We start from the raw sequence: 12,059 nt of genomic DNA, 5'->3' as shown, positions 1-12,059 counted from the left end.
CACGTCACTCACATGACTTCCGGGTGGCAAGAAGAGAGAGGATGGGGCCACTTGCCAAGGAAGGGCCATTTGGTTAGGAGTAGATTTTCAACAGACATTATCAAGGAAAGAAGACATTATCAAGGAAACAGAACCTGAGACAGTTATACAGACCCCAGCAAAGGAAGATGGAAAGTGATCCCCAAAAGGTGGCCTAAGGCACAAGAGTGGATGAATAGTTCTGAGGCGTGAGCGATAGTCTAGTCTTTTCTTATACCACATAAGAGTGATAAAAATAAAGTAATTCTATTTTACAACCTTATTCCCTCATTAAAAAAAAAAAGGTGGGGTTGGCCCTGCCATTCCACATGCCCTGGTCTGGTCCATCTCTGGGGCCCTGGCATGCTCACTTGCACACACCCTGATCAGCCCTAGCCCTTGAGTAGGACCTTAGGGCTTGGATTCCGCTGAAGCTGTCCTGACCGCTTGCGCAGGCCAAGGAGGTGGCTGGACAGGGCTGCCATGTCCACCCAGAACCGCGGAAGCCGCCTGGCACATGGGTCCCAGCCACAACCGTGAGCCGGTGGCGGAACCCCAGCCAGGAGGCACCGCTACCTGAGAGGCCAGGACCTCTGGAACACACCCACAGGCGGCTCCCTGACAGGCTCTGGTCTGGCTGTGCTCTCCGGAACCGGCTCTGTCGGCCTCTGCCCTCCATGGCTGCCTCCCAAACGGCAGAAGGCAGGCCAGTGCGCCAGCTCTGGGGAGAGCAGGAATCGCTTCCCGTGGGTGTGGGCCCCAGCGTGACAGCCGCCAGACACACCCACAGGGCAGAAAAGAACACTGTGTCTGGTCTCCTTGCTTCCCCACCTCAGCCAAGTTCAATGTCATTTGCCAAGATCCCCAGGTTAGGGTTCCATGTCACGTATTGGCTTGGGATGGCCACTGGGTACGTACTAGAAAAACAAGCAAAGGTCAGGACTCTCTGGCCATGGCGAGACAAAACAGAAGAAGGGAGAAACTACACGATAATGCAGCAGAAGCTAGAAACCACTAGGGTTGGAGGAAGAGCTGCTGTTCACTGAACACCTACTATGTGCCAGGCACATGCTGAGGGCTTGCATACAACCTCACATCAACCTTACGGAGAGAGGAATTGTTCCCATTTCACAGGTGAGAAAGCCAGGGCTCAGAGAGGCTGAGTAACTCACCCAGGGCCACCCAGCTGGAAAGTGGGAGGGCTCAGATTTAAACTCAGATCTTTGTGACTCTTAGCCACTATGCCCAGCTGCTTTCCAGAACCAGCCCCTGTGGCAGGCCGGCTGGAGTGGGCTTCCTCTGGCCTGGGAGAGGAGAAAGTGGGTTTCCACATCCAGTAAAGAGCAACATGGCCAGGCAGGGGGTAGTTGCAAGAGCCCCTTCCCTGTTCTCCTGTAACCCTGCATGGGCAGGCCTCCTGGCGGGGGGGTGGCTTTGGAGTCAAGCCCAGGGAGCAGGAAGAAGGAAAGGAGGGTCTATTGGGGTGGGAGCTCTGCATCTGTTTTCCTGTCCAAAGGGAGGGTCAGACTCTGGGTTACAGCAGAAATGCCTGGGCCTCTGTCTAGGGCTGGAGGGGAGAGCTAGGCCCCTGGGGAGCCCATTGGAGGGCAAATGGCAGCCTTCCCTTCTGGACCAGGCCAAGATGGGCTTCTCCTTGTCCGTGCAGAGACAGGGTCCAGCGCAGAATGGTCCCTGGCCAGCCCTGGGTTCCCACACTGCTAGGGCTCCCGAGGAGCTCTGAGGCATGTCCACCTGCCTGGTCAGCCAGGTGCAGGCAGGTTCCAGACAGGGAGGGGCCGTGCTGGGCAAGCACGACCCCGAGGTCCCAAGCCCACCCCCTGCTCAAGTAGGAGAGGACATGAACTGCCACCGAAGGAGGGGCTGACACAGCCACGGCTCCTGCCCACCTCCCAGCACCCTCCCAGCGACCTGCCCGGAAGGAAGTACTATCCCTTCTTTCCTTTCTAATTAGTATACTTTTGATTTTAGAATAGATTTAGATTTCCAGAAAAGCTGCAAGCCGAGTCCAGAGAGTTTCCAAGGGCCCCACGCCCTGCTTCCCCTATGATTAACACCTGCCATGACCGTGGTACATTTGTCACAGGACTGAACCAACAGGATACGTTATTATTAACGAAAGCCCATGTTTGTTTCAGATCTCCCCAGTTTTCCCCTAATGTCCTTTGTTTCTGCTCCGAGACCACATCCAGGCCCCCAGGTTACATTTCACCACCGCATCCCCTCGGGCTGCTCTAGGGCATTCCCCCTCTCTGAACGTTCCTCAGACTTCCCTGGGTTTTGATGACCCCAACGGTCTTGAGGAATTCCAGTGAGGCATTCAGCAGACTGGCCTTCCATGTGGGTACATCTGATGTTTGTCTCATGGTTAGATGGGGGGCGCGGGCCTAGGGGAGGAAGGCCACAGAGCTGAAGCGCTACCTTTCCCACATGATGTCAGGGCACCTGGAGCCGGCAGGACCTGCCCCTGGCGAGGCTGACCGCCATTGCCTGCCAGGACAGCGTCCACCCCCAGGCCATGCTCTTTGGGACAAAGTCCCCGTGCACAGCCCCCGCTGCAGGAGTGGAAGTTAAAATCCACCTGAGGACAGAGTACCTGCCTCAATTATTCGGAATTCTTCTCCTCCAACCTGTTTATTTATTCTGTCATTTGTTTATCAGTATGAACCCGTGGATATGGATTTTATACCCTGGGTTATAATTTAATGCTACATTATTTATTTTGTTGCTCAAACTGTCCCAGCTTCGGTCACCGGGAGCTCTTGCAGTTGGCTCCCGTGTCCTTTTAACACACCCTCGCTGTCGGTTCTGGGGTGTTTGGGTGGTGTTTGAACACTTCCTTCCTTTCTGGCGCTACGGGAGGCTCATCTTGGACATTCTCTACTCTGGTTCTAAGAGTCAGCCATTCCTCGCAGGAGCTCCAAGGAGCGTGGCACGTTACCCTCGTCGTACCGAAGAGCAGGCCCCCAGTGATGGCAGAGCCTGCCTGAGCCAGCAGCCGTGGTCGGAGTTCACGTCCAGCCTCTGCCCACGTGCCTTCCTGGGTCACTTACGGCTCTGAACCCGAACGGAATGGGGGCAGCCCTGCTGGGAGGAGAGGCCTGGCCACCATCACCTGTCCTGCCCTTTCTCAGCCCCAGGCCCCAGGACCAGCCCTCTGTCCCCCCAGTCCCAAACTGTCCAACAAGAGGGGATGCAGCGACTCTGCCGACCAGGCGTCCAGCAAGCACCGCACTGCATGTGTCTAAGACGCTCTTCTTTCCCTGTTTACAATCGCAGCGGGTCAGGGGGCAGTCACAGCGGGTTGTCACTGCCCAGGAAAGCCAGAATCTCATGTTATTCCTGGGGCTTCACAGGACACCGCAACCCCTTGCCGTTGCTGACAGTGGACCGTTTTGGGCCCATCTGAGGAAGGAACGTGAGTCCTGGTTGTCTGAAAACCTCCATTGCCACCTTCCGGTAAAATCAAGAAGGCACCCACTTTTCAAAGCTTGCAGAACAGGTTCCAGCTTGGAGGAAATCCCAAAGATAAGAGTGGGGCACGCCTGCAGCATGGCCTATACTCCAGATGGCGCAGGGGACAATGCTGTGCGGAAAAGCACACACTGGGATGGCTCTGTGCGGAAAGGGACTTGGACAAGAAACACTCTGAATGGAAGAAGTTAAGGGAATACCTTACTTTCCCATGCTGTCATGTCTATGTATGTACACAAGTAATATATGATAAATATCTAAGTCTCAATCAAGTTAAAAGAGCTCTTCCAAAATGTACAAATAAAAATTCTAAGTGATAAGGAAACATCATTATCAGAATTTAATAGGTAGTACTTTCTCTTTTTTTTTAAGATTTATTTATTTATTTTAGAGAGACAGAGAGAGCAGGTGAGCAGGGGGAGGGGCAGAGGGAGCTAGAATCCTGAAGCAGACTCCCCACCAAGCACGGAGCCCAACACAGGGCTCGATCCCAGGACCCCAAGATCATGACCTGAGCCAAAACCAAGAGTCAGCCGCTTAACCAATCGAGCCACCTAGGCACCCCACTTTTTCTGTTTCTTAACTACGCAAAATAAAAGAGCATCTAACAATCAATGGGTTCAATTTTGATGAAATACGGTAAGTATGTGTCCACGCATGATGTGTGGACTCCTCTGCGTGTGCGTACCTGATTTGGTGCATGTATCTACACACACATCTGTGTTATACACACAGATGACCAGATGTGCGTGCTTGTACCCGCACGTGTGTGGAAACAAGCACTCTCTCTGCGCTGTGTGCACTGTGTGGGGTGTGTATCAGTAATCCTCTGCGGCCTGCAGCACAGGATCCCTGCTGTCCATATGGCAACTGAGACACCTGGCATGAAAGTGCTCTGTCGACCATAAAGCTCTCCCCGCCACCGTGAGGGATGGTCATTATTATTATGGCCCTCCTGCCAGGAACCCCAGCATTCGTGCTTTTGTGAAGCACCGCTCTTTGCCCAGGGGGCCTGCTCTGAAAAAGCAAATGCCAGCATGTGGAGCTAACACCTTAGGGCTGGGCACCTGGCCCCAAGGGCCACTCAGGCTGGGGGCGTCTTGTGCATGTAGGATGTTGAGCAGCAACCCCAGGCTCCTCGGGGATGTCAGAAGCATTCCCTCCAGCTGGGATAACCAAAAAATAATCTCCAAACCTTCCTAAGCATCCCCTGGGAGGCAAAACTGCCCCTGTTAAGAACCACTACCTTAAAGTAAGATGCTTGCTTTTAGTTTTGGTGGTCTCTGGGTGCCCTAAAAAAGCAGTGGAACGCTTTTTGGAGAGAGACAAGAGAAGAGAAAGGATTCAAAAGAGAGGGAGGGGGAAGATTTGCGTCCTTCCAATGAGCAGGGAGGATGAGCTATTCGGGAAGCTCACATATCCCCAAACGGAAAAGGGCTGGCAAAGCAACACTCTCTCAGCACGAAGGCAGTTTTTTTGTGGTGTTCCAAACCGGCCTTTATGATGAATATTTAACACAGTTATGTGCCAAGAGAATGCCACCCTCCCAGGCTGAGGCCACCAAGGCCCTGGTCTGACAGCCATCTGGACCATGCTTTCCCAGCAGGGCATCTGAGAAGCCTCAGGAAGGGGTCCCGAAGCAGATGAGAGTGGGGAGGACCCTCTCAGAGACACCAGGCAATGTCTCTCCAGCAACCACGTCCAATGCCTTTGTGGTATCAGCCTGGCCGGGTGGGCAGCGAGCCTACCACCGCAAGAGTGGGCTGCCAAGAAGGGTCCGGCTGTAGACTGGCTCGGTGAGGACCGACGAAAGGGCTTCTCTGTCTCCTCACCCTCCCTCTGCTCTGGCTCTGGGCCCTCAGAGGATGCCCCTGTCCAAGGGGGTCCTCACCCCAGAGGTTCAGTGTGTCACTCCAGGCAAGGAGAGGGCCCCTGACAGTGCTTGCTTCTCTCCGTGGCCCTGGCTGGCAAGCCCAGCCACAGCCAGGAGCCAAGACAAGAGCAGGAAGAAAGCCCAGGGCGAAGCCGCAGAATCCTGACTTGGATATGGGGACCATTTTGGGGAGAGGCTCCTTCCGGGGGCCTGTGATCCTCCTCCTCCCTCCTGCTCAGAGCTACTTGCCCCAGGTTCTACCACAGCAGCAGTGGGGGAAAACACGAACTTCGGGATCAGACAGATCTGGGTTTGAATCCTAACTCCGCCGCTTATTAGTCTGAGCCCAGTCACTTGGCTTCTCAGAGCCACAGCGGTTAAAGGAATGCCACTGGCCTAGGCCACAGTGAGGATTCACGGAGCCTGTCTGCGAGGTTCTCAGCCCCGTGCCTGACATGTGGTAGGTACTGGAATGATACTGTGATATTCGAGAAAGCTCAGAGTCCCTGTCTCCGGAGGATTCCTGCTGGTCCGTCACAGCCTCAGCTGGCTCTGGGGTCCGTCTTCTCCTCCCTCACCCACCCTGGTGCCCCTGTCATGCGCTGTTCAGCACTCCTCTCCGTGCCAGAGCCCAGCTACTGCCTGGGGGACCCTCCTGCCACAGCTCTTGAGAGGTCTCTGCAGGCCTGGCTGCCCCTCATCCCTGCGTCCACAACCCTGCAGTGCATGGTGGCATGCTCGCCGGGCCTGCACGCTCCACCTCACCAAACCCCTGCCCCCCACCCCGAGGCTGGCTCAGCTCCAAACCGCTCCAGAAAGCCTCTTTCCCCCCACCCCCCCGCCAGTCCACAGAGATGGCTGCCTCCTCTAAGCTCCTTCAGCACTGCCCCAAAATTATTCCATGGGCTGAGGCTTGTTTTTGCAGCCAGACCAAATCTTCTAGAATAAGAGTCTGTCTGTCATACTAAGCATACACCAGGCACTCACTACTACATGCTGAATACAACTTTCCCTTATGTCTCAAAGCTCTCAAAACAGTTTCCGTTTAAGCTTTAAGGTAAGTGGCCTGGTACGGATGGGTAAACTGAGGCACAGGCAAATAAAGTCCATCAGGGGCCCACCAGCATGTCAGGAGGAGAGAGGAGGGAGCCGGGCCACCTTTGCAGCTGCATGAATATGTATAGCACATCCCCAGGGTAATGCAAAGGAAAAGTGAGAGGCTGGATGCCCTGAGAGTTGCCAGTGAGCAGGGCCTGATCAGATGGTTTGGAGTGTTTCACTAATGGCTTCGGCCCCTCCTCTGGGGTTAGCACAATGGGACCATACATCCCAGGAACCGGATCTCTCCCTGATCCTACCAGGCCAGCCCTGGTCCCGCAAATCAAGATCAGAAATGGTCGTAGGCTGGCTGGCAGGCACTCCAAGGGGACAGCACAGGGACCCCCTTTTTACTGGCTTCATAAAATCCCTCAGGAAATTAGTGTTTCAAGCATCCCAGCCAAATAAAGTTCCCACACAATGGATGGGCTGAGCTGCTGGTCCCCTGGGAGGAGACCTGCTCGGTCACGTATCCGCTCACCTCCATGGGCCGGAACTCTGGTTAGCTGCCCTCCGCACCTGGGAAGTCAGGACCCCCACCGCTCACATACCCCCTGAGACGGCTGTGGGTCTGCACACAACAGCTCCTCAGCACGGTGAGCCTCCTTCCCGCAGAGGAACAGGCCCTGGGGGGGGGGGGGGGGGGGGAGAAGCTCTGCCTCAACTTCCCCTTCTGTTCCCACATCCATAGGACAAGCCAGCAGTGAGCAGAAGGAGCAGCCTCAAGCAGCCTTCAGGAACCTCTGGAAGACATTTACTCTCCCCACCTACTTTCTGGTAGGTTGTAAGGAGAAGGAAAGTGGAACCAAGCCTATGGAAAGAGCAGTCTCCAAGGCAGGCCCTCAGGGCGCAGTCTTTGGCGAGGATTAAGCGGAGGAGCTCCTGGCCAAGGCTCATGGGTCCCAGGTCATGAGAGCCTGAACTCTTCTCCAATAAAAGTCCTCAATAAAGTTCAGGGAACATGGGGAGGGACGCCAGGGAAGGACTACTAGGCGACAGGCCTCCACATTGGGAACCTCAAGAACTTGGTGGCACTTCCCACGCACTCGCCACCACCCTCCATACAGCTCCAGATCGGAGGGATTGAACAAGACCCTCCTGAACAAATCACATCTCAGTCTGGGCAAGCCTTTGGAAAATGGTTCCAAAAGTATACTTTGCTCTACAGAAAACAGTATCTCCTTATATGATTCATCAAAAGACCTCCACTACTTAGTTGCTTAGGATGGTCACATAGCCAACACCCAGGGGTGTGTCCTGAGCGAGGCTGCTACCCTTCCGGCTCCAGGGATGGGGACGCAGCCCGTAAGTCAGACGGGCCGCCAGACTCCCCGCAGTCCACGGGACTGGCTCTCTACCTGGGACCCCGGCCAGGCCTCAAACTCCGAGAATAATTATAATGTGTGCTTTGATGGAAACTGCCTTGTCCACAGCATAGCTTTCGGCCTTATCTGAATCTGATTCCACGGAAGCTAGTTCACAACTGAGAGCTCGGCATATGACAGCAATGCACATTGTCCATGGATGCACAAATTCTGTCTTGTCCTCCACCCTGTGAGATAGCCGATTCTGCTCTCTGTTTGCACCTTCATTTCAAAATTCCTGATTATAAATGTTTCCATTCTTGGGGTTCTCTTTTGAAAGGGTTATCACATTTGCCTGGTTCTCTCATTAATTGGTGAGTAAAGCAAAACCTTTAACACTTGCCCGTTTTTATTTCTGTATGAGAGTCATGATTTTACCTTTTCCTGAAAATTATCTTTTAGCAAACTGAAAGACTCTGGGACTAAATAAGGCCTGGCTCACAGGGTCACGCTCCTGGGGTCTGCAGCCCCCAGTCTGGACCCAGGACCCAGGCTCCCAGCACTTGAGGGCTTCCTAAGGCCTCCCCTGCCCCCTGCCCCCTGCCCTGCCCCACCACTCCCATTCTCCACCTGCTAGCTCCAGGGGCTAACCCTGCTCTCCCACTAATGGGATTAGTACTTGGCTTGTGTGGCCTTAGGTTAGGCTAGCAATCTCTGGAGTCTGGGTAGGTGGTCAGGTGCTCTGGGAGTTGGGTGTGTCCGTATTCATAGTCATCCTCCCTCCGTGGTGGAGCCTTTGCTCCTTGAGTCCCAAACCGCACGTTCCTTGAGGGACAGAAGAATTAATATCCAAACAAAGAGGTGGTGAGGGGGGAAACTTTCAGGCAGCCCTCCCCTCCCTGAGGCTCCTTGTAATTGGATCTGATTTCTTGCCCCCCTTTTCTTTACAGCTGCATTGTGGACACAAATCTGCTGCCTTCTCATTCCCTCTCGGTGGATGCCGGCTCCCTGCCTCTCCCACAGACACCGCTCACTTCCATATTTACCAATCACCTATCAGGGGACGGGCACTGTGCTGTGTGCCCTTGGGGCTCAAAATATAATACATTATATGTTAAAAAAAAAAAAAAAAGAAGATAGAGGAGGGGAAGAATGAAGGGGGGGAAATTGGAGGGGGAGACGAACCATGAGAGACGATGGACTCTGAGAAACAAACTGAGGGTTCTAGAGGGGAGGGGCGTGGGGGGGATGGGTTAGCCTGGTGATGGGTATTAAAGAGGGCACGTTCTGCATGGAGCACTGGGTGTTATACGCAAACAATAAATCATGGAACACCACATCAAAAACTAATAATGTAATGTATGGTGATTAACATAACGTAATAAGAAGAAGAAAAAAATAAAATAAAAAAAAAGTATAAGACAAATACCCCGTCTCAGGACCTCACCTTCAGGGGCTTAGACAAAGAAGCACTTATATACACACAGACAAGAGAGCTGTAAGAACAATGAAGGGAGGCAGGTTTTGTCACCCCACTGATTATTTTAAGCTGGTTATTCTTAAGAAACTGCAGACCTGTGAGAAGCTCTGAAAACCCCACTGGAAGCTACCCTTTTGTAGGAGACATTGACAGGTGTAAGGGAACTATCCATTTGTAAGGGTGTCTCCCTAGCCGTACCAGAAGACGGGGATGATTCAAGCTCTGGAAACTCTTAATCAAGGAAGGCAATGATCTAAATCTACATAAGAGCATTTCTGTCCTCAGTGAACACCAAAGGCCCACCTTCAGGGCCTGGGACTCCCCCCCGCCCCCCGCCCCATCCACGGCAGATTGACAACTAGCTGGCCAGTCTTCCCAGCCTGAGATCAGGTACTTTCTGCAGATGAGGGGTCTCAGGGAGTCCCTGCAACTCCAAGGCCTGTGAGGCCCCAGGCCACACCTGCCTCGGACTCTGAATGCGTCCCAGCCCTGAAGCCACTGTCCCTGGGGTCCCAGCTTGCCAGGGGCTGGCACCGATGCTTGGGGGCACCTCGACACAGGCGTGGGCAGCGGACATCAGCCTCGGCCTGGAGCGGACGGCAGGCCAGCTCAGGCCCGCCTCACAGCTGGGCTGGGGAGCGAGCTGTTCGTGCACCCGAAACACCAGGCCCGAGAGAATCGGCTCTGCTCTAAGACTGGTGGCGCCCCACGCCCCCCACCCCACGCCCCGGGACGCGGGGCCACTCACGATGTTCATGAGGGTGAGGACGTAGTTTTGCACGTGCTCCTTGCCGTGGAAGCGCACCACCGAGTCGTCCACCACCAGCAGCACCTCGATGCTGTAGCTGCCTGCCTTCACGTGCCGCCGCTTCCGCTCCCCATCGCCCAGCTGCTCCCCCACCAGGCCCAGCAGGTTGGGGAGGTCGCCCAGGCCGAAGGCTGCCAACCAGGATGGGAAGAGAGACAGAGGTCAGACCCACAGGAGAGGCTGTGGCTTGGACCCTGCCCACCAGCCCCCTCTGCCCCATCACGTGGGCTCTTTTCCTGCCTCTGGAAGCCAACTTAGCATGAGGGTTCGTTCCACACCACTGAATTCGGAGGCACAAGCCCTTTGCCGGGCACCAGGCCATGGCTGAGTCTCTGAGGCGATGAACAGCAGAGAAAGGGGATCTGGCCGGGAGTCACAAGCCTAGGTCCCAGTTCCCACTCAGCTCTATCTCTCCATGTGCCCTAGCCCAGCCCATTCACCCCTGCAAGCCTCCCCCTCCCCTCCTGTGACTCGGAGATGAACCATCCTTGATCTCTTATCCAGGAGCTGGCTATAAAAATCAAAGGTAGCGGGACGCCTGGGTGGCTCAGTCGGTTAAGCGTCTGCCTTCGGCTCAGGTCATGATCCCAGGGTCCTGGGATCGAGTCCCGCATCGGGCTCCCTGCTCCACGGGGAGCCTGCTTCTCCCTCTGCCTCTGTCTCTCTCTCTGTCTCTCATGAATAAATAAATAAAATCTTTAAAAAAAAAAAAAAATCAAAGGTGGCAGTGGGTGGAAACCTCTCCCTAAAGGGAAAAAATCATGGTGTTACTGCAGTCCTATGCAGAAACCCCTGGAGTATGTCCCCCCCAAATCCCTCCCCATCACTGCCAGCAACCCAATGTCACCATCGCCGCTTTGCCTTTTTGGCAAAATGCAAAAATACTTATTTAACTAGGATTCATGAACTTGTATGATGTAATCTAGGAGTTGTCAAACTTTCTGTAGAGGACCAGATAGTATTTTTACCTTTGTGAGTCATACAGTGTCTGTCTCGGTGATTCAATTTGGTATACAAGTGGCCATCGACAATATATAAGCAACAAGTATGTCCGTCTCAGTAAAACTTAAAATCCAAAAACACGTGGCAGCCTTAGTTTGCTGACCCCCAATCCAATCGAATCCAATCCAATCCTTATAACTCTCAGGTTCCTGTCCCCAATATACAGGTCAACAAACTGAGGTCCAGAGTAGCTTGTCCAGGTCTGTCCAAATCAAGAGAGCAGGCTTGGAAACATCACCATCGGTGCTGCTCCCGAGAAAGGTAGCCCCCAAAGCAGTTATCAGTCATCTACACCCTAGTCTGAAAAGACTGGAGCAACATTTGTTGGGGCAGTGGAGTTAAGGGTTCCTGAGGACGCTGTGGGAAAAACGAATGAAGGGGAACAAAATTTGCCACCCCAAAATATGTCTCTGTGGCACAAGGATTATTTTAGACTGATTTTTAAGAAATGGCAGACACAGGAAAAGCTCTGGAAATTGCGTAGGAGTGAGCCTTTTGTAAGAGACGCTTTCATGTAGAAGGAAAATCTCCATTTGTAAGGGTGTCTCCCTGTCTGTACCAGGAAAAGGAGGATGACTCTAAATCTCGGGAAATTCTTATCAATAAAGAAGGAAATGACTTAAATCCACATAACCTTTCCCTTGTTTACTATGCTTTTCTTGGTAACCTCCCATAACTCACTCCTCCTCCCCACCCACCAACATGGTCTTTTGTCTTTAGCTGGAGATGTTAAGGTGGTGGCTTGGACCATTTCAGGGAGTTACTCAGTTTCCCTGGGCCTCTTCCACATATACAGGAGGTATCCATGTAGTTAAACTTCTGTTTGTTTTATTCTTGCTAATCGTTTATTACAGGGTGCCTCAGCCAAGAACCTAGAAGAGTAAAGGGGAAATTATTTTTCCTCCCCCACACTAAGAAAGCAGGATAGGAGCCTGGGGGTCTCTTGAGAAGGCTTCAAGCCTTAACATTTCATGATTTCCCCAC

General features: G+C 53.4%; 1 protein-coding gene across 1 annotated transcript in view; it reads right to left on the bottom strand.

Annotated features, from left to right (window-relative positions):
- The window catches only part of ADAMTS14 (ADAM metallopeptidase with thrombospondin type 1 motif 14), a 71,260-nt gene that overhangs the window by 32,347 nt on the left and 26,854 nt on the right, over positions 1–12,059 (bottom strand). The window contains exon 4 of the mRNA XM_032423765.1: positions 10,014–10,204. Coding sequence (XP_032279656.1) covers positions 10,014–10,204 — 191 coding nt within the window. The remainder of the gene's footprint in view (positions 1–10,013; positions 10,205–12,059) is intronic.

Source organism: Phoca vitulina, unplaced genomic scaffold (genome assembly GCF_004348235.1).
Source record: "Phoca vitulina isolate PV1807 unplaced genomic scaffold, GSC_HSeal_1.0 scaffold29, whole genome shotgun sequence".
Lineage (NCBI taxonomy): Eukaryota > Metazoa > Chordata > Mammalia > Carnivora > Phocidae > Phoca > Phoca vitulina.
The sequence above is the reverse complement of the archived record's forward strand: the minus strand, read 5'-3'. Positions and strand labels throughout refer to the sequence as shown.